The 26965-nt window shown below is 40.3% G+C and overlaps 2 protein-coding genes across 6 annotated transcripts in view; both read left to right on the top strand.

Moving 5' to 3' along the window:
- Positions 1-158: 158 nt before the first annotated feature.
- TLCD5 (TLC domain containing 5) lies at positions 159-8638 on the top strand. The gene is made up of 3 exons (XM_077776766.1): positions 159-243; positions 2340-2539; positions 5112-8638. Exons 2-3 carry the CDS (start codon positions 2341-2343, stop codon positions 5648-5650), a joined length of 738 nt encoding a protein of 245 aa, XP_077632892.1. The 5' UTR covers positions 159-243; position 2340; the 3' UTR covers positions 5651-8638.
- A 2765-nt stretch (positions 8639-11403) lies between these two features.
- Positions 11404-26965, top strand: part of ARHGEF12 (Rho guanine nucleotide exchange factor 12) — a 146846-nt gene continuing 131284 nt past the window's right edge. For 4 of the 5 annotated variants that reach the window (XM_077776748.1, XM_077776751.1, XM_077776740.1 and 1 more), the window contains exon 1: positions 11404-11790. In XM_077776748.1, the coding sequence (XP_077632874.1) occupies positions 11759-11790 (32 nt within the window). In that variant the 5' untranslated portion in view covers positions 11404-11758. Of the gene's footprint in view, positions 11791-14457; positions 14517-26965 lie in introns of those variants that run through there. The other variant, XM_077776758.1, reaches the window with a different exon arrangement.

The following is a 26965-nucleotide window of genomic DNA, read 5'->3' as shown; positions in this document are numbered from 1 at the left end:
TTCCGTTCCTTTACCCAAGAGTGAAAACCCGAAATCCAGAGATGGACTGACGTTCCCAGGGTCACAGACTCGTATCTGCCATTTACAAATGTCTGTTCTTTTAAGTGTTTGTAAATAGACGACTGTTTCCTCTGTTCTGGCAGGGAATTAGGATTCAGGGAAGAGGACTCTAAAAATACTAATCAGCAGATCCAAATGAGCTGATCCGCATTACTGGCCGGTGACCCTGGCATTTAGAAGGAAGTAAGCGAGGACGGTTCTTTTCACTCTGGGTACTTTGTATTTCTGGCCCTTGCTCCGAAAATTGGCCTCGATGCTTTACAAAATTTATCTCAGAACCTTGTCAGAACTGGGCCAGATTAGAGTTTTGAATCCTCTTTTCTTCTCTCTGTTCCTTTTTCCTTTTTCCCTTCTCCTTTCCGTTCCTTTCCTTTCCTTCTTCAGAGGCTCAAGAGGTGAAAGTGATTTGCCCCCTCTTTTATGGATAGTTAGGGGTACAGACAGAATTAGAACTCAGGTCTGTGATCAACACCTGTTTTCTTGAATAGAAACCTGATTTCAGATGAAGGTGGTGCAGAACTTGACCTTCATAAAGCCCTCTCTGGATAGCATTCTGGGGAGTGGCTGGTGTACTGAAGTGTGTTGGTCCTCAGATATTATTTCACTTGTCACAATAGGGTTAAGCAGTAAGTGTAGCCATGCAGAAAATTCCTGCGGAGATGAGACAGATACCTGAAATATTTCTTTTTTATTTGTACTTTCAATAGATGAGCTAACAAATATTAATAACACCTTGGTTACTTGAAGATTTTAGTCCTGTGTGACTAAATTGACTCAGTTACAGTCATTCTTGGCCTGATATATTTGTCATCAGTAAAAATTTCAAAATATAGCTTTCTGACTTTATGTTTAATTAAATAATTGCCTTAAAGATATTTTTCTGTCTCAACAAAAACTTCCCACTTGTATCTCTAAATCCCCCTGCTTCCCTCTTGGTTAATCTTTGATTTGGATTTCAGAACTGAATTGAACTAAGATTGTTTTCTCTTCCAAAATATCTAGACTCTGATTAGTTCTGTATTTAGGGTTACCTCAAGTTTCCATTTTAACTGATAAACCTGTGACTTAAATCCAAATTTCAATTGAGTTTAATATCAGCTTCAAACCACATTAAACTGCTATGTGTCATCTGACCTCTAGCAGAAACCACGGGTGATAGTTCCGTTTTTTACACCAGAGCTTCTTACTGGAGTTTTGAAGCTTGAACACATTATCTAATACATGTATTATGTTACTCATGTATCGTTCAAGGTCAGTCATCACTGGCAGATTATTGACATGTACTCACTCTTTAAAAAAAATTTTTTTTATGTTTATTTTTGAGAGAGAGAGAGAGAGAGAAACAGAACATGAGTGGGGAAGGGACAGAGAGAGAGGGAGACATAGAATCTGAAGCAGGCTCCAGACTCTGAGCTGTTAACACAGAGCCAGACGCAGGGCTCGAACTCACAAGCCACGGGATTATGACCTGAGCCTAAGTCCCATGTTTAACCGACTGAGCCACCCAGGTGACCCTTGACCTGTACTCATCCTAACAACACATTGTATTAGGCAGTTTACTAACTCAGAATGCAGTTGCTGTTTTTCAGTTTTCAGTGTTTACCAGTTACCTCTGAGGAATATGGATTTAGAACTACAGCCATACTTTATTAAATATTTTTTAAAAGTTTATTTTATTTATTTTGAGAGGGACAGAGATAGTGTGAGCTGAGGAGGAGCAGAGAAGGTGGGGGGTGGGAGTGCAGAGAGAATCCCAAGTAGGCTCTGTGCTGCCAACATAGAGCTAGATGCAGGGCTCAAACTCATGAAACTGTGAGATCATGACCTGAGCCCAAACCAAGAGTTGGATGCCTAACTGACTGAGCCAGGCAGGTGCCCCTCTAGTCATGCTTTAATAGAAGATTCTCAGCTGTGGGGCGCCTGGGTGGCTCAGTCAGTTAGGCATCCGACTTTGGTTCAGGTTTTGATCCCAGGGTTTGTGAGTTCGAGCCCTATGTCCAGGTCTGTGCTGACAGCTCAGAGCCTGGAGCCTGCTTTGGATTCTGTGTTCTGCTCTCTCTCTGCCCCTCCCCCCACCCATGCTCTGTCTCTGTCTCTCAGAAATGAATTAACATTAAAAAATAAAAAGAGTCTCATCTGTGTAGATAAAGAAGAGTTTCAGTAAAGGCAATGCTTTTGTCCTATCCTGTAGTAGAAATGAAGACTATAGTCACCTTGACCCAGTGCTATTTTCTTAGGGTGTATCCTTTGTTTTTCTGGTTTTGGTCTTTTCATCCTAGGATGGCACTAGCTCTGTGTCCGCAGGTGCTGTGCAGCCTAGGGGGCTGGCTTTCTCTCTACATTTCCTTCTGCCGCCTGAATAAGCACCGAAGCTATGAGTGGAGCTGCCGGATGGTTACCTTCACCCATGGAGTCCTCTCCATAGGCCTCTCGGCATATATTGGCTTCATTGATGGCCCCTGGCCTTTTACCCACCCAGGTAGGTAGCACTGTTAGAGGGCTTTCCCTAACAGATCATATAATCTGGGGGGAATCTTGGAAGAATGGGACATTTTCACAGAATGTGTACAATAGTGAAGAGTAATTACCATTATAATTTGTGTTGGGAGTCGTAACATTTTTAACTCTGAATCTGTATGTGTCCCTATTTCTGCTTTTCATAACTCTACTTTGATTTTTTTACTAAAAAATTTTTTAATGTTTTTTAATTTATTTTTGAGAGAGAGATGGAGAGACAGCATGAGCAGGGAGGGTCAGAGAGAGAGGGAGACACAGAATCTGAAGACAGGCTCCAGGCTCTGAGCTGTCAGCACAGAGCCGAGCCCAACACGGGGCTCGAAACCACGAACTGTGAGATCATGACCTGAGCTGAAGCTGGACACTCAACTGACTGAGCCACCCAGGTGCCCCAACTCTCTACTTTTAAAACAAATTTTATTTAAAAAAAAATTTTTTTAATGTTTTATTTATTTCTGAGAGAGAGAGAGAGAGAGAGACAGCATGAACAGGGGAGGGTCAGAGAGAGAGGGAGATACAGAATCTGAAGCAGGCTCTAGGCTCTGAGTTAGCTGTCATCACAGAGCCTGCTGTGGGGCTCGAACCCACAAACTGTGAGATCATGACCTGAGCTGAAGTCGGACGCTTAACTGGCTGAGCCACCCAGGCGCCCCTAAAACAAATTTTAAATGCCTGTTATATTGTAATCCATCAAAGTGTACAAAACATAAAGCCAGTATCCCCATCTTCTACCATCACTCCCAAACAGACACAAATGGACCGTATTACACGTACGTTTTGATCATCTGCATTGTCACTTGATTGTATATTGAAAGGACATCTATATCGATTTTTTTATCCTTAATTGTGATATGATATTGTGTTGTATGCATACACCATTGTTTATTTAACGCATGTCTTATAATTTTGGACAACTATATTGATTAAAAAAATTTTTTTTAATGTTTACTCATTTTTGAGAGACAGAGACAGAGCATGAGCAGGGGAGGGACAGAGAGAGGGAGACACAGCATCTGAAGCAGGCTCCAGGCTCTGAGCTGTTCGAGGCCAGTGTGGAGCTCGAACCTACAGACCACAAAATCATGACCTGAGCCTAAGTTGGGCGCTTAACTGACTGAGCCACCCAGGGACCCCTGATTTTTAAGTGGCTAGATGTCTGAGTATTACTGCCTTAGAGTAAAAAAGTTGCATCCCGGGGCACCTGGGTGGCTCAGTCGGTTAAGTGTCAGACTTTGGCTCAGGTCATGATCTCACAGTTCATGGGTTCGAGCTCAGCATCGGGCTCTGTGCTGACAACTCAGAACCTGGAGCCTGTTTCAGATTCTGTGTCTGCCTCTCCCCTGCTCACACTCTGTCCCTCTGTCTCACTCTCAAAAATAAATAAAGATTAAAAAAAATTTTTTTTTTAAAAGTTGTATCCCCTTGAATTAGTTTGCTGGGGCTGCCATAACAAAATGCCACAGAGTGGAAAGCATGGACAACAGAAATTACTTATTTACAGTTCTGCAGGCTAGAAGTCCATGGTCAAATTGTTGGCTGGTTTGGTTTCTTTTAAGGCTTCACTCTCTTTCTTAAAGGTGGCTTCCTTCTTGCCATGTCCTCACGTGGTCTTCCATTTGGGTGTGTCTGTGTCCTGATTTCCTTATTTTATAACAACGCCAGCCATATAGGATTAGAGCCCACCTTAACAACCTCATTTTAACTGCATTAGCTCTTTTAAGGCCCGATCTCAGAAGAGTCACATTCTGCGGAATTGAGGGTTAGGGTTTCAACATATTGAATTTGCAAGGGACAATTCAATCCAGAAATCCCTTAGGATATGATTTTTTAAAAATTCCTTAGTTTCTTTTTTTGAATTTCCTTAAATTTCTATATTAAGCTTCTGAGTTTTCCCCCAAACTGATAGGAAGGTGGCTATTAAGCTTTGTGTCTTATATGAAGGTTTCAAATAGATTTCAACATGTCCTGTCCTTGTACTCGATTTCCTTAAGCTGGGAACACACTGAGTTCTGGGGCTCTTTCCAAGGCCGGCTTTCAAGAGGCGTCAGGGCCACCAGTGTCCAACAATCTAACCCATTAAGCTAAGAAATTAATCCGACATCCAGGGCAGAATAAGTAAGAGAGTCTGGAAGCAGACCTTTAAAGCTGGTTAAACGAACATATAAAATAAAATAAAAAGAAGAAGAAAAAAAAGCAAGAACTGTAAGATTTTAATTGAAAGAACAAAATAACTGAGTCTTACGCTGCTCCGTAGAGAGGACGCTGAGATAATGGCAGTTGCTCAGATCACTCACTGAAGTCTGATTCATCAAGCCCAGTGTTTCCTGGGCCTGTCACATCATTTGGTTTGATAAAGACCAAGGTTTTAGATATTACTCTTGGTTGTCATTAAAATGCATGTGCCTGCCTTGCATCAGTCATTCGACTGATCGTCATGGCCCAGTTGTGGGAGACAACACAGGACCCCTGTGCAAGGTCACTGTTCTTATACAACTCCCCGTCACTCAGTCTGCTTCTGTCTCGGTTTATTTCAGGCTCACCTAATACACCTCTCCAAGTGCATGTACTGTGTCTCACCTTGGGCTACTTCATCTTCGACTTGGGCTGGTGCATCTATTTCCAGTCTGAGGGGGCCCTGATGCTGGCTCACCACACCCTGAGTATTTTGGGCATCATCATGGCCCTGGCGCTTGGAGAATCAGGCACAGAGGTCAACGCGGTCCTCTTCGGAAGTGAGATTACCAACCCCTTGCTGCAGATGCGCTGGTTTCTCCGAGAAACAGGGCACTACCACGGTTTCACTGGCGATGTGGTGGACTTCCTCTTTGTGGCTCTTTTCACTGGCGTGAGGATCGGCGTCGGAGCTCGCCTCCTGTTCTGTGAAATGGTCTCCCCCAAGCCCAGGTGGTTTGTGAAGGTTGGGGGAGTAGCAATGTATGCTGTGTCTTGGTGTTTCATGTTTAGCATCTGGCGCTTTGCATGGAGGAAAAGCATCAAGAAGTACCACGCCTGGAGAAGCAGGTGGAGCGAGGAGCGCCAGCGGAAACGCAATGGACATCTCAAAACGCACTAGCCGACCCTTCTTCCAGGTGACACATTGGGTTAGTCAGCCACGTGACCCAGGCTGGAGATACGGCTGTTAGAGAACCATGTGTACAACAAACTTAGGTTTCAAAAAAGGGCTAAACGTATCAGTCCGTTTGGTCAATTGGTGAGTGAAGCCCGTACCAGTATTAAAACAGTAATGTCTACCGTGGTGCAGCTGTAGGAAGTGAGACTACTTAGTGGTAGTTGTGAAGAAGTCAGAGCTGTGAGGTGGGCACAGCTACCTTCCTTTGATCGTGGTGTCCCTGGGTCCTCCCGTCTCTGGGATGCTAGATGGTTAGACAGCTCAGGAAGGAATTTGAGAATCTCTTCGAGAACTGATTCCTTGAACAAACCCTTATTCCTGCTTTCCGTGTAGCCATTTAAATAAAGTCACCCCATTTACTATAAAGTGAGGGACTTCTAGGAAGATGCATGTATGGCATCCTGAGCATTGGATCAGGGCATGGGATGTGCTTAGACAAAGGGAAAGGATGAGAGAAGTGACCCTAAACCAACTGTTGAGGGTCCTCGAAGACACCCCCCCACCCCAGGTTTGGTGCTTTGCTAAGGAGACTCATATGACTCCAAATGTAGTCCAACTCCTAGCTGTGATCAATTACACTGAAAGGATACAAAGAAAGAGCAGTGAAGGGAAAAGGTGCCTGGGGCAGAGTTTAGGGGAAACCAGGCCCAAGTTTCCAGAGCCCTCTCCCAGTGGAGATCCCGGAGGATGCCCTGAATTCCTCTAGCACCAGTTTGTGGTGATGTGTGTAGAATGTCTAGTGAGGAAGCTCATTAGATGCTCAGTGCCCATGGTTGCTATTGGGGGTCATGCAGGCAGCCATTGCCTGGCGTGTAGCAAAATTCCCGGCTCCGAGAAGGAAAGCAGGTGTTCAGCATAAACCACATCATTTGCACAGTGTAGGCACCGTGAGCCATTCTCATCAGTTAATGAAGGAGCCCTCCTGAAATGTAAGTTCCCAGATGCCAGCCAAGGGCCAGCCTTGCAAGGAGGCCTTTCCAAGGATGGGAGTTTAGGCTTGCTCTGTTAACTCCTTTCTGCACAAAAACCAGGGAGCTAGGGCTTCGGATGAGCGATGAATGAGGTGTGGGCAGATTTACTGAGTCCTGTTGTACGGGTTCTGCCCTACTGGGAAAACGATGCCAATTCTCAGGGCTTTTGTGCATTAATCTCCCAGGCATGAGAGGCTGTGACTGAATTCCATAGGGATTTAGCATGCGGATTCCACCGTGCCTGAGGTGGCAGTTCAGGTTTCAGCCTTGCTGTACATACTGCAAACCAGAACCAAAGAGTAAAGTGCACCGGCCTCGGGGTGCTGAGGCTATTTTTTTCAATTTTTATTTCATATACCTTCCCTTTAGCCCTCTTACTACTTTTTCTTTCCTCTGAAAAAGGTTCCGCTTTCTATGGTTAAAATCTTACAATGAGAGGCACCTGGGTGGCTCAGTCGGCTAAGGGTCCGACTTTGGCTCAGGTCATGATCTCATGGTTTGTGGGTTCGGGCCCAGCGTCGGGCTCTGTGCTGACTGCCAGCTCGGAGCCTGGAGTCTGTCTCCAGGGGGATTCTGTGTCTCCCTCTCTCTCTGACCCTCCCCTGCTCACGCTGTCTCTCTCTCTCTCTCTCTCAGAAATAAATAAAACATTAAAAAAAAAAATCTTACGACGAGGCCAGTCCTAGAAGGAAACAAAAAAATATTTCTTCATGTGATAGTCTCTCCTCTACCCCAGGAAAAGCAAGAACGTCAGCTTAGAAATGAGGGACTAGGCATCTAGACTTTCTGAGTTCTTTTAACTAATTTTGCCGCTCTTTTGCCAGATCATGTGGGTAGGTCACTTGTGTTCTCTCTCTCTCAGTTTAAACCTTGTGAATGAGTGTATTTCACAGCAACACTGTGGCATCTTATTAAGGGAGGTCTCTAATGTAGAACTTTTATGGGGAAAAGGACTATTTATTTATTTATTTGCTTTTTATTTATTTATTGGATTATGTTATTTAGACCCCTGGGGATTGATTGGCTTAATTGGTGAGCAAATGTGCAGGGCCTAAGCCTAAGAAGCCTAAGAAGCCTAAGCCTAGGTCAGTAGGAAGTGTCTGCGCCCATTCTGTGGTCACCGGTCATACGAACCTAATAGAGTGGTCTTGAAAATGGACGTCATGGCCCAGCCATGGCGGAGTGGTGGAACAGCATGACGTTATTGCTCTGGGAAAGGCAACTTTCCAGGCATGTTAACAGTGGGTCTTTTAAAGTGACTGTCATTTGGTTTAATGAGCTTTGCTGCATGTGGAACTAATCTGACGGTAGCATCTCCGTCTCTCTGTCTTTTTTTTTTTTCCCCTGTGATCAGTATCCCCAGAATGCTGGTGAGCCTCTTTCCAGCAAAACTGTGGTCAGAGTTAGATGTTGTGGAATGCTGATTTTAGCAAAAGCCCAGTGAAAAAGAGTGGCTTGGCGCAGGAGCTTAAAAAAAGAAAAAGCTGGCTCTTGAATTTTGGCACAGTGCTACCTGTTCCATACCAGACAAATGAATAGGCTTAATCTGGTACCAATTTTTTCTCTCTTTACTCCTCAGAAGTGAAGGGATTGCAGACCTTGCTGTTTTAGGGGTCCTCCTGGGAATGTACGCAGGTTTCTTTTAGATTTTGAATAACCTAAATAATAAGGGAAGAAAAATTGTTCATTTCAGCTTTCCTTGATGCTTTAGCTAGTAACTCTGAAGGAACCTCCCTAGAGAAAAATGGGGAATGAAGGTGACTCAGCAGTTCAGACACTAAGTTTTGACATCACAGGTAAACGAAGGGCTAATTAACACGTGGTATGGTCAGACAAAATGAAGTATTTTATTCATTTGCATTTGGATTACTATATAATAATTCCTAACACTGCTCAAGAAAGATTTATATTTCAGTAAGATTTGTACTAAATTTTATAAAAATAAACATTTTTTTTATCAACCCAGAGTCTGTCTTTATATCTTTGGTGTGATTTTGCCAAGAAGTTAAAAAAAAAATTGGCTTGTAGAAATGTTGACCCATATTTATGATTCTCTGTGAAATACTGCTTACCTGCTCTTAACCATCAACCATTCCTAATACTGTTTACTTTTCGGGGCAGCAATCTACATACAGAGTACAGAAAACAGTTTGCCAAAGAGAGAAGAAGAACTTCATTTCTTTATTTTGCCACTTGTTTGGGCAGTTGCCTTGAAAATGATGTTGAGTGGGCTCCATGCCCATAAGGATCCTCAGCTGTCTTCAGAACTGAACTTCAAATGCATAGAACAGTGTTAGCTACATAGTAGGTGCTCAATAAACATTGAAAGAAGAATGGATGAGAATATGGTTTAGGATAGCCACCCTCCCCTCCCCCCGGGAAACCTCAAGAAGCATGCATGGTGGATTGTATCACCGGTGTCATTTTTTTAGGTAAGGGACTAATGACTGTGGGGAGTGTGTTCCACCTAGACTGGTGTGACTCTTCTGAAGGCATTCTATAGTTAGAGCCTTTAGAACAGTCTAGAGCTACCAACAGTACTAAAGAGGCTTTCAGGGATGTTTTTACCATTAGAGCTTTGTGGGTGAACATAGAGATTTTCATCGTTGAAAAAAATAGTTCTGGAATGAATAACCACTGGCTTAATTAAATCCTTTGCTTACCATCTTCTGAAGCTTTCCCACAGCAAATGCCTTCTTTGCTCACAGCTAGAACTTTGGGTCTGTTTAAGTTTGGAAAGATCTTGAAAGCAGCCTGCCAAGAGGTTTTGTATGCAAGGAAGAGAAGGTGAATTAGGAAACTTTCCAGTTTGTTTTATTCCTGAAGCTCAAGTAGTGAGGCATTCTTGAAGGAAAGAGGAGAACTCATTTTTTAAATGCGTGATTTGATGAGTCATTGGGTCCAATTAATTTCATACCTAGCCTGCAAATTATTAGGACCTGGCAAAATGATATCTAGTATGTTTAAGAAAAATACAGGTTTGGGGATAAGGTTTGCATGTTGGTCATTTTATATAGACTGGATAGAGTTCTTTCCAGTTATATGCAAAAAAATATGCAATTTAGTGAAAAGAGTTCTCTGGGTAGAATTATCCTGGGGTACACCAGCAGGTGGCAATGCGTCCTGGTCTGATCATTGGGAAAGTGGCTTGGAACCTTAATCGACTGCTATTCTTTCCCAAAATAAACATTACAAAATCAGCTGGCTGTGCTCCGAAAAAATAAAATTAAAAAAAATCATGCAATAAAGAGTCATCTTTGGCCTCTGTTTATCTTTTCCTTTTTTTATCCCGTTCTAACGTCAGCCTTAGCTCATGCATCTATTCATGGATAATGATCTTTTCATGAACTGTTGCAGGTTGACTTAGAAACAGCGTCGTTAAGAAGTGATTGTTTCTCCTTTCCACATCCACTCTTTATTAAATTTGCTTTATCATCTGACTTCCACAGAAAGGCTGAAGATGCACGCCCACCAATGCAGGTTTGAACTCATTAAGTCTTAAAACAGGTAAAGGGACAGCTACTTTAGATGTTGGCAGGTGGAACTGAACCATATTGTCTGTGGTACTTAACATCGCTACACTATGTAATTATGCAGTCATAAAACTAGATGGATATCTAAATGTACCCTGTAGAAAAAGAAAGAAGCCCTCCCCCCTCCCCAAATATTTGGGGACTCCAGAGAGAACTGCAATGCTTTCTACTGGATCAATGCACTTTATTTGCTGTTCCCATTTCTCTCCACAGCAAGCTTGTGAAGTCGCTGTGGAAAGCACCATGCTTTCTCCATTTGGCAAATCATACATTTCACTTTGCCAAGGCAGAAGCAGCCTAAAAGCAATATTATACCAAGAAATCCTGGCTCCCAATTCCCATACTCTCATTTCCCCCCAGTGCTAAGCACCACCGTCCTCTAACTTCACCCTGGCAGCCAGAATTTGGGAGCCGCGCGGCCCCCGTCCTGGGACGAGGCCAGCAGGTGCCCCAGGTGAGCGGCCAAGGCCAAACCCGCTCTCTCTGCTGGGGTTTGCTGCAGAAGAGACGGATGGGGTCCTGGCATCTCTACCTGAGTTCGCTTCCAGCAGTGACAAGCAGTCGTTACGTGTTATCAGAAAATAAGAGCAAGTACATCCCATTAATGAATAAACGTTTCCAGGGCAAGGGGGCGGGTGACGCCTCCCGTCCCGGACGCCTCAGCACTGGGGGAGTGCTCTCCGGTGGTCTCCGAGTAAAGCCGAGTTAGTACAAGCTAGACCCCAAAGTACAGCTCTCCAGCGATCCCGGGGCCTTGGGGGCGACGCTGGGTCGGTGGGTGGGACTCCCGGAGTCGGGCTGTTCCCACCTCCCTCCGCCCCGCAGAACTACTTTTTCGCTCCCCCAAACAGGACTCCAGCGGAGGCGTCCGCGCGGCACTGGCGAGCGGGTAGGCGGCGGTGGAGACGAGCGAGGCCGGGCGGCGAGGGCGGCGCGGCGGCCCCGCGCGCCGCGGAGGGATCNCGGCGCGTCGGGGAGGAGCCGCCGCCGCCGCCGCCCGTGCGGACTGCGGAAGAGTCCGGGCCTCCCAGGGATGGGGAGCAGCCCGCGGCGCTGAGAGATCAGGTTCCTGTCACCTCTGGCTGCGGGACCCCCTCCCCCGGCGCCTGCGGTCGTCTCAGCGCCCGGAGCCTGGTGGGGGCGGCGAGGAAGACGAGAGGGGTCCCCCCGGCCCGGGGACATGGGGCNGAGCTGATCCCGCCCCAGCCCCGGAGGGACTCCCGGGCCCCTTCCCGGCGGCTCGCCGACTTCCCTGCGTGACGGAGTTTTCTCCCTGTGCCTTTCGGAGGATCGCTCTCTAGCCCTAGCACTCGCCTTCGGGCAGACTCTCTCGGGTTGTTTTGGGAGATAGCCTGTTTTGCTCCGACCTCCATCCCCTTTCCTTGACCCCTTCCAGTCGGCGGTTCTAGATGACTGAATGGAGTTTTGAGTTGGACTTTTGTGTCCCTTGCGGAGTCGGGCCTGATCCCAGAGCACTGGGGGTGGGGTGGAGGTGTTCCTGTAAAATGCAAGTTGGATAAAAGAAGGACCTCTCGCCAAGGGCCCCAATGAGCGGCACACAGCCTACTATCACCGACAGGTTGGTATGAAGCTCCCCTTGCGCTTAGTTGCCCTGGATTCGGCCTGACCTCAGCAGAGAGTCCGTGATAGTCGATTGCCTTTGACCAGTGAAGTTGACAGGCATAGGAGAGAGGGTGGTTTAGGAGGTCTGAAATTAGTCTGGGGTTGCTGCCAAGTTACCCGGTTGATTGGATTTGGAAATGTAGCCTCCCCTTCCCCCCCCCCCCCCGCGAGAGAAACTTTTCTCCAGATTCTCGGGGAAGGGTAGGTAAAAAACCATGATTGTGGTTTTCTGTCCGTAGTGTGCATTGGCATTCTGTACTTATCTTGGAACCAGAGGAAGGTCATTTTGGGTGAAGGTCAGTGCCCGAAGTCGGCCGGGGGATTTATTGGATGCATCATCAGTTTTACATCTGCCCTGTCGTTCTCTAGACCCTGTTAGACTGTAGGAATCACTGTTCGTAAACTTCATTCTGAGACTGCTGCGTGGTGATTTTTGAACGCGATCTTTGAATGTTGACCTACGTAGCGTTGATTATCTAATAATTTTGCAGGATGTTGAAATTACTAGTAAATTACAGGCTCTTGTTGGAGCTAAGAAAGGGGGGAGGGAAGGTCAAGGGGCTTGATTTCAGTGACTGCATTTTTAGTAGTTTATCTTTGAGAAGCATTTACATTTAAGGGGTACAAATCCTAAACGAATTAGGTAGTACGAGCGTGGCAGGTGGATTTATTGAGTTCTGTGGGTCCTTTCTAGGTCATATCTGTGTTGCTGGTGGTTGGTAAAATGAGCCAGACTGTGTGGTTTAAATGGAGTTTCTTTACCCTTCAGGGTTTTTCTTTGGAATATTAGTTTAAATGATAAATTCCACTTTTGTATTTTATTTCTCAAAAATTTCATTATGACATTGTATGCTGGTTCCAAATTTCAGTCAACTTTTTTTAGTCACTATTCAAACTGTTACATCATCATCAAAAAAAAAAAAAAAGATCAAGTGATTGAATTAGGGAGCCAAAGAAAGCAGTTCGATGAAAAGCGCAACCGTAGTGCTCTTGCAGAAAAATAGTTGAATTTCCTAATAAGAGAGCTTCACCCAAACGTAGGACTCATTTGTTGATTTTATAAGGGCCAGATTCCATTATCATACCATAACAGCTACTCCAGAAACAGAACTTCCTCTTCCTGTTGATGCTTTCCAGTGTCACGTGAATGTTCACCTAAAAGATTCCATTAAATATTTACACTGTATTCTTTGCGTATTTTTTTTTAAGACAGATTTCGGTTTTCAACTTTTCTGATCGCATCCGCATCATGAGTAGCTGCAATGCTTATCTTCATTTCCTTGAATCATCCCCAGTGCTTTTCCTTTCGGGGTGTTTTGCTCCTGAGAAATCACTTTCACGGGTGCGTGGGTAATTGTTTTTATTTTCCTGGTTCATTCAATTCTTACCCTCTCTGTCGAGCCTTTAGACAAGAAGTCTTATTAGGAACTGATGTAGTGTTGGTGGTTTTTATTGTGGCAATAGGAGTGTTTAATTTTGTAGAAACAGAACCTAGGGTCACCAGCTCATTTCACATGAAAATCACCTAATGGTGTCCTCCCGATAACCTTTCTTCCTCTCTGCTTCTCAGAGATTTTTTTTCTCCTTTTTCCATTATCTTGGAAATAAAATCTTGGGAATTGGGTTTTTTTTTAATAGGTTAGATGAGGTATAAATACACAATAAGCATGCAGTCAGTGAATGTCTAGACATCCTTTGCCAGGCACTGTGCTAGACACAAAAGATTAAAAGATGAGTATTCTAACTAGAAGATGAATCTGCAGATTGGTTTGGGTATTAATATCCTTGAATTAGTTCAGGTGCTGGCTGATTTTATATGTATTTTTTCAATAACAAAAAAAACCCTTTAATAACCTTTTAATTTAATATGTATTGCTGAGACAGTATGGATACCTGTACCTTAGGAATTTACTTTAGGTTTTTTTTTTTTTTAAACAAGAGTATTCTTAGGTGACCATTACATTTCTTTACACATTTTACTCTGTAAATATCAAGCATCCATTTGCGCATTAGAAGAGTAGCTGTTTCTGATTTGAATATATGTTGGAGTGAAACTTGGAAGTGCTGGTTTAGTGTTACTTTTTTTTCTAGGGTAACAAAGTTATGAGAATAGAATAGTTCTTAACAAAGTTATGAGTATAGGATAGTTCTTAGCTTCTCAGCTCTACCTACCTTATCCTCTTTTCTCACTGTCCAGGTCCAGTATACTGTAGGTATATTTTGCTGATTCTAGAGCTTTTTGGCAAATTAACAGTGCCAGTGTAGCTTTTTAAAGATCCTTTCAAGTTTGAAGTACTGTATGTGGTATGGCTTTGTTTTGTAGAGTGTGCAGACCCACCAGGCCAGCTGTGTGAGTTAGAGTTCTTTCATTGTGGTGCTTCTGACTACAGAGTCTGTCTGTCCTCCCTTGAAATCAGACTAGCTGGTTTTGGGCGTTGTTCTGTTTTGCAGTTTGTGGCAGGCGACACATGGCTGAACAAGATAAGAAGGGTTTTATTCTTGTGTTAGGGACGTGCTGGGGCTGGGATGGAATTCAGCTATGTTTAGGCTCTGATTGGTCACTGTGGATACTCAGAACTCTGTTATATCCTGTTATTATTGTGCAGTTAAATTAACACATTCATTTACTTCCTTCTCTTCCTCTTCTACTCTCCAGACCCCTCATGCTCTACTTTTTCAAAGGTATAGTCATCAGTTTAAAACCCAAACTATGTTCATGGTAGCTTTTGTTTTTATGTAGTGTATATGAGTAGTTTGTTTGTTTTTTTTTTAAATCTAAGCAGCTTATGAATACCATCCAGCGTCTTGCTTTGTAACTTCTGTGAGATGTATAGTTTTCTTTCCACTTTTAGAATCAGCACTTGAAAAGTGGCAGAAATATCTAATTGCTGTTCTTCACCTTGCTTCGATTGCTGTTTTTAGTCCCAGAATGTGTCCTAATTGTTGGCAGTTTTCTTAGATGCCTGTCTTCTGTCCTTGAGAGTTTAGGGGTCTTACGGCACTTGGAATTTCTTCTGAGAGATAGAGGGGATGGAACACGCTTTGAGTGGACTCACTAAATGATTTCAGGCCAGATTGTAGAACAGTGAATTTTCAGGGACGATACAGGTAGGATTTTGTTAGCAGGGTCTTACTTGAAATAAATAGACCTTTGTCTGGTCTAGGACTTATGGATTTTGTTATTTTGATTGATATAAACAAAGATTTTTGATATATTGGCATTTTCTTAGTATGGGTTCAAGTTTGAGCTTGTTTAACTTAAGGAAACTTCTTGTGAGTGTGTAAACCTATGACTTTATATGCATGTACCCTGTAATTAACATTTTCATTCATGATGCTTTTTCTGCCATCATTGCCATATGATAATGCTTTTGATAAAAAGAAAAACACTCCAGTATGAGTGATATTTTCAAGGTTGCCTGAGTCATATACAAGGTTAGATTATTTGTAACGTTTACTTGTGAAGTCAGTCATTTGAGAAATACAAAATTGACATTGGGGGACCAGGATCATAGTGCTAACTTTGTATTCAGCTTAATGTTCTTTTCTTCCAGCACAGTAGAAAATCTTGATTCACATAGGCATGCAATAGTACATTGACTTGCACACTTTTACGTGAGTCAACGTGTACAGTATGAAGTTTTTAAAAAGTGCAGAGCTATAGTCCTCCTGATTATTGGAACATTTATAAGATGCTCGTATTTATTTAGTGAGGTGGCAAGAGAATCTTTATTTGAATCATTGCAAAAATATGTTACCCTGCTGATGCTGCTTAACACATTGGTGATTTCTCGTTGTTAAAATGTAGTAGATGGCACTGAGTTAATATGATTTTTTAAATTGTTTGAATTTTCAGTTTAAAAAATGATATTTGAAGCAAACATTGATGAAATCTATCAACGGTGGAGTTTACGTATTTTTCTGTGGAGCATTATGATTCTAGAGAAGACAGTCAGAAAATCTTTGGGTTAACCTATGTGGTTGTCTCTTCTAAAAGCCATCTAGAAATGGATACGAATTGCCTTCCAAACTGATACGGGTCACAGAGAGCAGGATATTTTAATGGTTTTCTAGAGGTAATTGGAGAGACTCTTACATCATGGTTGTCTGAGAAAGTAACTAGAAATGTTTCCTATCGTATATTTGCTTATCTCTTAGAAATTGACCATGTCACATTTTCAGGAACAGGTCGCTGGAGCTTAACTTCTTTCAGTCTTCTTTGTTAAAACTTGATTGTTTTTTTTTTTTTTTAAATGTTTTATTTATTTCTGAGAGAGAGAGACAGAGACAGAGAGACAGAGAGAGAGACAGAGATGGAGACAGCATGAGCAGGGGAGGGTCAGAGAGAGAGGGAGACACAGAATCCAAAACAGGATCCAGGCTCTGAGCTGTCAGCACAGAGCCCATGTAGGGCTTGAAACCAGGAACTGTGAGATCATGACCTGAGCTGAAGTCGGATGCTTAACCAACTGAGCCACCCAGGCGCCCCAAAACTTGGTTTCGATGCGGTTTTAAAGGTTCATTTGACAATATTCTCTTTTCCCTTTTAATAATTAAGAGTCTTCAAAATATAGTGGCATTTGAACTGGAAGTTTAAAGTGAGTAATATTTTCTTCTGAGTAAAACACTCGCATGTATGTAACAATATTTTACTGTAGTGTAATTCTTTAACATTTACAATGTTTTTGACTCCCCCTAGGGCATATCATCATTTACACTTTAGGCAACTCCTAGAATTTAAGTCCAGATTATAAAACTGGAAAGGACCGAGCCAAGATTTTAACTTAGATTTTCTAGCTCTCAAGTCCTGCCCCCTGCCTGCCTTTTTACTTTAAATTATTTTCTTTCTACATGTATTATTTTTTTCTTAATTTCCTTTCGTAATTTTCTAATCTGACCAAGTTAGATTTTTCTCTTATAGGATGCTTTCTACACCTTATACATTCTTGCCTGAAGTAGCTCTAGAGGATAAAGCTCTCGTCATTTCCTCACAAGACTGAACAACAGACTGATAGACTGTTTTTCCTGATCTTTAGTTCAGACTTTTGATTTGTCTTGTTACTTGTATGGACTTGCTGTCCTCCCATTTTGTGTTTATACGACTCTAACTGGCTTAGACAGTTAACCAGCACCCCTTCCCTCCCCCCACCCTATTCTTTGCTTAGCCAGTTTATATTTCTGGTGGTTTGTTGTCTAACAATCAACCTGCCCCTCTTAATGTTTTATTAACTTTTCCCCAGTTGCTGTCCTAGTGCAAAGTGATTTTGTTCCTTAGATGTGCTTCTGTATTAATGTAATTCAGAGGGTCTTCAGTTTTCTCCAGGCATAGCCCAAAATTAGGGCTACAGAGATTCTCAAGATCATTGTAATTCACTTTAGGTAGTTTTTAGAATGGATACAGGAGATATCACAGTCAAACAAAATAAGTGTATACAAACAGCATAAATACTAAGTCAAGCAATTATGTTATAAAAGGCTTCTTTTACAAAGTGATTCTTTAAAATGAGTGCTCCTAATGTAACAGGTATTATCAATTATGTGACAAATGTGTAGTAGACAAAAATAATAAACATTGGGAGGCATTCTTGGCTGAGAATCAGAAGTGAATATAAAACATCTCTGAACTTGTAAGTAAATGAAGAAATGTAATTGTAACTCTAAAGTAAAATATCTGTTGCAGTGGGGTGAGATACATCTGGAAGTTGTTCCTTTTTTTCCCTGCAGTAATTTTTCAGTCTCACCTTAAATTGTATGTCACTTTTTCCATTTTTTTTTGTTTCTGCATATTAGTGAAAAGAAATAGACCTCCAGTGCTTAGCATTATTTTTCTAGTGAGATGCACTATTGTTGAAATTGAAAAAATACTGTATCTTTTGGCCACTGTATTTATAAGAACTCTTACTAATGATAAGAGGCCATAAAAGAAGGAAAAAGTACAATATTTAAATTATTATAAAATCCATATGATTATAGAGCTCTGTTGGTAGACCTTTTTCACTGATAGTAACTTGGTTTAAAATTATTTAAATAGATGTCTTTGTTCTTTCATCTTTTGCTAATGATTTTGTTTCCTCAAACTTCAGAATTTTGGAAACATGCCAAAGGGCATTTTACTTTCGCAACTTTAGAGTGTGTAGAGTACCAAGATAGCCCTGTGTGAGGGTTTTGTAAGGCAGCTTCCAACTCCCAGAGGAGCTGATGAAACGAGTCCTTTAGAATTCTTTTTAGCTTTTTGATTCTGTGGAGGTAACACTTGATGGTACTGAAGGTCAGCAGAGGCTTTGCCTAAATTGCATAAGCATGCGTTATTGACTTTCCGTAAAAGAAGAAGTACACTACATTTGCCTTATCGAATTAGCATGTACCAATGCCGCAGACAGTTTAGATTCATACCAAAACAGGATCTTTTACTAATTCAAGTGCTGAATCCTGGTTTTTGAGATCATAGTCACATGATAGGCCTGGGTGGCTTCCCAGTGTTGAAAGACAAGCAAATCCAATGGCCAATGAAAAATTAGATTTCCTGTCTTGGGACTGTGAGTAACAATTCACGAAGAAACTCGCAGAGAAATCTAAGAAAATCCGGTTTAGTTAATGCTTACAATTAATTGCCACTTGTACACTGCTTTTTCTTTAATGTTATAAAGGTATTGTAGTCATTTAAAGATACTGCGCTGAGACTACGGTTTTGGTCAAATATTACATTTAAATGCTGATTTTAGGTTTACATACTGAAAAGATCAAAGAGGATTTTGTAGGTCTTCTTTGAATTCAGAAAATGTGGATTATATTGTTGTAAAACTGGAGATTTCATCAGCATCTGAGGAAGTTATATGTGAAATTGGTCATGTAATATAGAAGTTGGCTGTATCTTGTCTAGAAGAATAACAAGTCCCCAAAATACAGATGCTTCCCAACTTACAGTAGTTTTTTAAGACTTTAGGATAGTGCAGAAGCAGTATGCATTCAGTAGAAACTGTACTTTGAATTTTGAATGTTGATATTTTTCCGGGCTGGGGACGTGCAGCACAGTTCTCTCTCGATGCTGGGCAGTGGCAGCAAGTCCGCTGCTCCCGGCCACCATATGGTCACAAGGGTAAACAACCAGTATACTTACAACCATTCTGTACCCTGAGAATCATTCTATTTTTTATTTTCAGTATTCAGTAAATTTCATGAGATACTCAGCGCTTAATTATGAAATAGGTTTTGTGTTAGATGATTTTGCCCAGCTGTAGGCTAACGTAAGTGTTCTGAGCACGTGGCAGGTAGGTTAGGCTAAAGCTGTCATGTTCAGAAGGTTAGGTATTCATGCATTTTTGACTTCCTGATATTTTCAGCTTACAATGGGTTTATTGGGACATAACTCCATGGTAAGTTGAAGAAGATTTGTGCACTTAAATATGTATAAGAAATCTCATGAAGGGGCTTAAATATACCGTTCCATTGATTTTAGATGGGTTATCTGCTTGTGCTCTGGACGCAAACTGGTATGATGTGGTTTGCCCTGTACTGTCTCTGTGGTTTACTCAGAGGAAGTGGTTCTTGTGGGTGAAGGTCTGATCTTTTCAGAGATTGTTGGTGGCACATGCACTGTCAGCTTATTTCCTGTTTCATTGCCTGGTTGGGCAAGACCTTCTCAGAGCAAGTACTGCTGAAGGGGTATTTAAATATTTTGTAGTAGCAGGATGAATGGTTACAATGTCATATAACATCTACCTCTCTGGGGGTATGAGGGTTAAGTTAATGTCTGTGAGATGCTTTGAGATCCTAAGATGAATAGGGCAGACATATTCATAATCATATTTGCAAGTTACTGCTATGTTCAGATATTGCTCAAATTTAAGCAAGAAACTTTTTTTTTTTTTTTTTTTTNCAGTAGAGTGTTACTCTGTGGACCTTGACTTCTGTAGCCATTCAAGTGTTGTTTAATCACTGTGAGAGTCATGGTTAGGAGTTTTTCTTTGTTTTCTTCTAACCCTTTATAAAATTTTATCGTCCATGGGTTAACTTAATGGGGTGGATACCTTTTCTACAGTACTGGTTAAGTCTTGTTCACTAAACAATGGTTCAAGCATGCTTCTTCACTAGTGTAACTGGCCCCCAGAAATAATAGAATTTAGAGAGTTTTCCTTTGAAATCCTGGCTGTACCACTCGCTCATATACAAAACCTTGTATTGGCTTTGCTCGAACCTTAAGAGCAAACAACTGATTGAATTACAGATGTCATACTTCTGGGGTTTTTTTGTTTTTTGTTTTTTTGCTTACATTTAGCCTTTGCTGCTTTAAAAAAATTAACAGTGAACATTTTCTGGGAAGAGACTTTCTTTAAAGCTACCTTGCCAACTAAGTTTTGAGTTCCTCAAAAGTAGAATAGTTCTTATTCATTTTTAAGTAATTACTATTTGCTTTAGTGTGCTTTTATTTTTTAATATAAAAAATCATAAGGAAGAAGAAAATAGTCTAAATTATTCAGCTACTTAAATAATGTTGTTCAGGTTAAAAAAAAACACCCAAAAATTCAAATGATATATAATGGAATAATAAAGTCTCTCTCTGATCTTACCTCTATCCCTATATACCTATCACTTTTCATACTCCCCTCACAGGTAACTACAGCTAAATTTTCTCCGTCTTCCAAAACATCCTTACAATATAGCAGCCTATCATTTTAATATTCTTTGTATCTAGCCAGTAGTAGGTATATCAGTTTCTGCTATGGTTGTACTACCATAACAACAGCTTCAAATTTCAGTGGCTTAAAACACTGGTTTATTTCTTGCTGGCATTACACCTTGTTAACTGTGGATTGGCTGTAACATTTTTGGAAACCCGGCTGAAGGAACAGGCCCTGTCTGGAATATGTCATTTGCGTGGCAGAGGGAGAGAGCAGGAAACATGCAAACATGCAGTGGCTCTTAAAGCTTCTACTCAGTCATGGTGTCCATATATCACTCATGTGTCATTGGCCAAAGCAAGTCATACAGTGAGGCTCATCGTCAGTGTGCCAGGGAGGTATATGCCTCCTACAGGTGCTATTGCAAGTCACATAATAATGGGTGAGGGTGTAGAAACCTCTCAGGGAAGGAAAGAGGAGAGTGAAAAATTAGGAACAATAACAAAGTCTACCACAGGAAGTACTCCGTAAATGCACCTTAGATGGGTTGTTTTGAATCTGTAAAAGCTTTTTTTTTTTAATGGAATATTTCAAAGATACACAGAAGTCCAGAGAAATGGTATGATGAACCTGCATGTTCTCATCATTAGCTTCAGTAATTACCAGTGCCTTGGTTCATCTGTTTTCATGCCCTGCTTCTCCATCAGATTATTTTGAAGGAGTTTCTTGATATTTCACCCATAAATATTTCACTAAGTATCTCTGAAAGATAAAGTCTGAAAGTGTGACTTCCTTTAGTAAATTCTTACTGTCTAGTAGTTTGGGGTAGTGGTACCAGGGACTGACAGGTGTCAAGTAGGAGAGGATGTTCATGGAGTATATCTGCAATTTGACAGCCAGGAACCTGTTTTGATTTCATTTTGAGTATTTCTTGAGGAGGCTTAGCAGCAGAAAGTCATCTGTTTTCCCAGTACCTCCTTTTCTCCACTTTAGAGGGAGAGGGAGAGAGAGAGAGAGTGTGTGTGTGTACAGCAGAAGCAGGTAATTAACCCCTGGAAAAAATAACATTGCAACAGATTTGATTTGCAGGAGGTTTCATGTCTCACTGAGCCTCTGTTGGCATGATGCCATTTGAAAGGAATCCCAGCCCTTAATGGCTCTCAGTCTTCTGGGAGTTTACTCTGGAGGAAGAACATCAAAATCGTTTATAAAAATCTTATATTCACCTATGCTATTTGCTGTGCAGAGAAAGGCTTGATCAATCTTTAAGGAGATCCCTAAGATGATCTAAAATTTAGGAAGGGAGTCCATCCAACTTTAGCTTAGAAATAATTAAAGCCACTTTCCACTGCTCAGGTTAGTTGTCTGAGGGACTTAAAGCCTCCATTTTGACTTAAGACTTTATAGATATTATTAGCATACAGTGTTTACTTGTCGTTTCTGCATTATGCATCTGTGATCAAGAGCTTCACAGGGAAATTCTTTGGGGAAAGGAGTATTATGTAACCAACAGCGGGCAACTAAACAGATACAATCCTTTCTTCAGTTTGTAGATTGGCAGGTGACAGTGAGGTAATCAAAGAGGATTTTTAGACCAGTGAATAAATTATTATATGTAACATGATGAAAGTGGTTTATTTTAGTACAGTACTATTAGCTAATTTTGTTTCCTTAATGGGCTTCTGGCTTTGGTTGCTTGGGACAATATAGCCTATTTAAAACATAAATAGTATTTTCCCCATGGAGAGTAACTCTTGGACTTGCCATTGTTCGTGTTATTTTTCTATTGTATCACAGTTGAAAAAGAGTTGTTTTCAGAGATAATAATTTGTCAGTACCTTTGTCAGAGCAGCATGTTTGTACTTCGGTTGCATTTGTTAGTTGCACAATTTGGGGAAAGATGTGTGATTTCCAGTTACTGTATTTACTCAGAAGCTCTACAAGATCAGAATTCTCAAGACAGCGTTTAAAAGTAAGTTGGGTGTGTTGCCTGGATATGACCTGTAAAAAAAGAGAAGCTTCTCACCATGCAATTATTGCTTAATAAGATACAAGGTACAATTCTGTCTCTAAAAATAGGAATTAAGTGAAATATTATATGGGTAAATATTAGTAATTATATTAATTTGACTCCATTGGCAGAATTCTTTTTGAGACTATCCTCTTTGTTAGCTGTTAAAGGAAAAGGTGTTTTAGTTCTTAATTTTATGTGTGTGTGTATATATATATTGTGTGTGTATGTATATATATATATATATATATATATATATTTAGCTTTTGTAAAAGGGAGCAACAGAAGGGAACTGTTTGAGGCTGATGCAGAATAAAGAGCCTCCTGGGTTTAGTGTGTCGCACTTGTTCTGCTCCTTATTACATCTGAGAGACCACAGGCAGTTTTCTCATCTGTGAAATGGGGATAACAATACTTACTTGGCAGAGCTGTTGTGAAGGTTAAATGAGAATGTATTTAAGCACCTTGCATGTAAGAAGTCAGTAAGTTAGAGTAGCTGTTAGGTTTTCCGAAAATTTGATCTTTGCATATAAAAGGGTTTTGAATTCACATGTATTTGCTGCTGATACTGCTGTGATGGTGCTTTCTCCTTGCTGTGATAATATTCCTGATCCTTTATATTTCAAATTATAGGTTGTTTTTAGGATTAAGGTACATTTAGAAGTGAGGAATAGACACAGTTATTTCAGTTCAGATGGAAACAGTAACTAACTCTTTAGTTGCTGAAGTGGTAAGACTTCTAGGCGTGGCAGTCAATTTTTACATCTGCCTTTTGATCCCTCAGAATTTGTCCAGTTCTGTCTTTATAATATTTGTTCATTTGTTTATTCATTTATTCAGTAAATAATGAATGGCTGCTCTTTCTGGGTCATTGTGTTGGCAAAGTTAGTTTGAGGTCTTGCTGCCTGTTAATTTATATTTAACAATTAAGAAACTTACCTGTGAGAGTGACATCCATTGAGTCGTGCTGTGGATTGAGGTGAGAAGTCATGTGTGTTTTGCGGAAAAAGTGGTATAAAATTATTACTGATGAAATTTATCTTATTTTCCACAGTAAATTATTTCCCATCACAAACTGACCTTTTATGTTTCCTTTTTATTTTTCAGTTTAGTTACATTTTGGTGAGTTACCTAAAGTGAAAAGGACAGTGTTTTCAGGTGAAATTTAAGAAGCTTTAGATGTTCATTGCTTTTGAATGGAAGAGATCACTTTTTATTGATGAGTCATTGCTTTAGTCACCATTTCAAGGAGACCTTCTTATTAGCTCCCTCTTTGAAGATGCTAGCAACCTGTTAAGCCTATACTTTGTACATCCAGTGGTGAATATGTTGATTTGATCAGTGAAAGATTCTGAAAAGCACAGTAGTTTGTTTAGCAAGACAGTGCTTAAATCCTGATGACTTGGTGTACTAGTATTTTATACTTCAGAAAGGTGGAAAGGTGACTGTGGGTAAAAGTGAACACTTTAAAGTAGATGAAATTAGTCTTACAAAGAAATTTGGGAGGTGGTAAAGGATTTTTATGTGTATTGACTGCATATTAAGTGCTAGGCACTGTCCCAAGAACTTTTTGTGCATTGTCTTTTTTAATCTTCTTCGCTGTGTAAGTTAAATATTGTTGTCCCCATGTTAAAACAGAAAAATGAGGCTTTAAGACATTCACAAACTTGCTTAAGGTCACAAGTTTCTAAGCAAAAGAGTTAGGATTATGATTCCAGTGCTCATTTTCTTTTGGCCTTCTGGTCTCAGGCCTGCTTATACGGAGTCAGATTGGCTCATCTGAATCAGTCCGTCGATCTTTTGAATCAGGTGGATGAAGCCCAGAAAGTGGATTTTGTCTTCAACAACACCATTAAAGTGTTGTCTTGCATTATAGTTTTATAACTGTATTTTATTCTTTCTATTTTTAATCACCTATTCACTTATTCCCTTTTCCAGATTGCTGACATGAGGGATTTTGTCTCATTTCCTCTAAAGAATGGCCACATTGTGTTTTGGCTTCTTATTCATTGCTTTAAATATACACATATCTGTAAACATTGGACTTTTTTGAAGCCTAATATATGTTGCTTATAAATCATTTTCCATTATAACTATTCTAAAGTTCTTTTAAGAAGTTTAAGGCCCATCTAGATCAAGTTTTGTGGCTTTTTTTTTTTTTTTTTTGTATTGTAAGCACACAGAGCAGTGAGAAGGGACTTAAAAAATTGTTACACTGAGTACAAGGAAGAAAAGGCAGCAACTGAATGATTTTAATACTAGATGATCAGGCCTTTGTGACATGTAAGTGACTCAAGCAAATTGGGTTTAAGTTTTTCCTAAACAAGAGTCTTTGGTTAAGTGGCAATGGAGATATTTTTCTTTAAAGATTTCTTGTTATAATAGTGATCTTTCCCTTCTTTATCATTCATTTTATATTTTCTACCTCTCAAAGAAAGATGTAAATGTTTTTATTCTAAAGCTCAAGATTTATCTTCTGAGCCATAAAAGAGTTAATTTTAGTCTTTGTTTTTTCTTTTTAAATGACTTCTGTTGTTGTTGTAATTGAAATTCTGCAGCACGAATCATTTTATTGGTCTAGCCACTTTTTATGCCATAACATTGGAAAGGAAATTTGCTTACGAGGTATTTTTAAGTATACTTTTTAAACCTAATCCTTTTAAATTATAAATTATTGTTTTTGTTTTTGTTTTTTGCATTTTCTTGGTAACCTCAGAGAATCTAGAACAGAGGTAGGCAGATAGTTGATTTAGAAAAGAAGCCTCCAAATGAAATCTTTTATTGAATAAGTACTGCTTCTAGGTAGAAAAAGGCTAGGAAATTACAATTTGAGAATTTTACTAGGTTTAAAACCCACAGAGAGGATGCCTGCAGAAAAGCAATGCCCTTTGAAGCATTCTTCTGGATGTGGAGACTTGTAGCCCTTAGGGAGATCTGCAGACATCCGCTAAGCTGAGTTCTGGGAAGCGGCTTTTTCCCAGGCTTGCAGCCTCCCTGTGGGGTAAAGGTCTGTTAATTTTGCATAAATATTTACCATATCTCATTTTAGCTAGCATTGCTTCCTCACACTGTTAACAATAAGGAAACCTTTGCTTATCCAGCTTGAAAAGTTTACTGTTCTCTATATGACTAGTCTGGAGTATGTTCTGTTACTTTCTTGAGGGTTGCCGAAGTGAAAAATCAGACTGGAAAAAATAACAAGGAGGTAAACAACCAATTCATAGTCTATAAATAATCTAGTTATTATAGAAATATTTGCCCATGCTTATTTTTTGTACTTAAAAATGAGAAGGTTGTTATCCGACAACAGTGTAGTTCACTTCAGTCGTGTCACATATAACAAATCAAATTATTGTCACTTTCATATATTTGTATGGTGCTAGTAGTCATTTACATTTATTATACTTTTATACTTGTTTTCTCACTTAGTAACAACAACAGCTTCCATTTATCAAGCATCATTCTAAATGCTTTATAGGCATTGTATTTAATGCATAGAACGATACCACAAGGCAAATGTTATTCTCATTTTACTGATGAGGAAAATCTTAGTTTCATAGCCATTCAGTGACTAGTCCGGCATTTCCCAGCTAGTACAGTTTTGAAGCCAGGTTTCAAATCCAAGTCTTTTGACTCTTAGTTCTTGTATTTGCTACTGCACATAATTTTGGGTACCTATCATTTCTGTAAAGTCAGAATTCAAACACAAATAGAAAGTACAAAGTTATTTGAATTTTCAGCCAAAGAAGGCTATTCAGTTTCTTTTAATATAATTTGAAGCAGGAATTCCTTTTTTTTTTTTAAAAAAAAGATTCAGACCATAACCAGTAAAGAAATTAAATTAGAAATCAAAAATCTCCCAAAAACCAAGAGTCCAGGGCCAGATGGCTTTCCATGGGAATTCTATCAAATATTTAAAGAAGAGTTAACACCTATTCTCTTGAAACTGTTCCAAAAAATAGAAATGGAAGAAAAACTTCCAAACTCTCTCTATAAAGCCAGCATTACCTTGATTCCAAAACCAGACGAAGACCTCACTAAAAAAGGAGAGCTATAGACCAATTTCCCTGATGAACATGGATGCAGAAATCCTTAACAAGATATTAGCGAACCGGATCCAACAACACATTAAAGAAATTACTCACCATGACCAAGTGGGATTTATACCTGGGATGCAGGGCTGGTTTAATATCCACAAAACAATCAATGTGATTCATCATATAAGAAAGGACAAGAACCATATGATCCTCTCAATAGATGCAGAGAAAGCATTTGACAAAATACAGCTTCCTTTCTTGATAAAAAAAAAAAAAACACCTCAAGAAAGTATGGATAGTAGGATCATACCTTGATATCATAAAAGCTATATATGAAAGACCCAATGCTAACATCATCCTCAATGAGGAAAAACTGAGAGCTTTCCCTCTAAGGTCAGGAACATGACGGGCATGTCCATTCTCACCACTGTTATTCAACATAGTATTGGAAGTCTTAGGCTCAGC

Source organism: Crocuta crocuta, unplaced genomic scaffold, assembly GCF_008692635.1.
Source record: "Crocuta crocuta isolate KB4526 unplaced genomic scaffold, BGI_CrCroc_1.0 scaffold271, whole genome shotgun sequence".
NCBI classification, from domain to species: domain Eukaryota; kingdom Metazoa; phylum Chordata; class Mammalia; order Carnivora; family Hyaenidae; genus Crocuta; species Crocuta crocuta.
The sequence above is the reverse complement of the archived record's forward strand: the minus strand, read 5'-3'. Positions and strand labels throughout refer to the sequence as shown.

Bases quoted from the DNA above. Each gene is read 5' to 3' on its own strand.
- TLCD5 (XM_077776766.1), top strand. From the start codon at position 2,341: ATGGCACTAGCTCTGTGTCCGCAGGTGCTGTGCAGCCTAGGGGGCTGG. The intron at 2,540-5,111 runs GTAGGTAGCACT...GGTTTATTTCAG, and splicing joins CTGGCCTTTTACCCACCCAG to GCTCACCTAATACACCTCTC.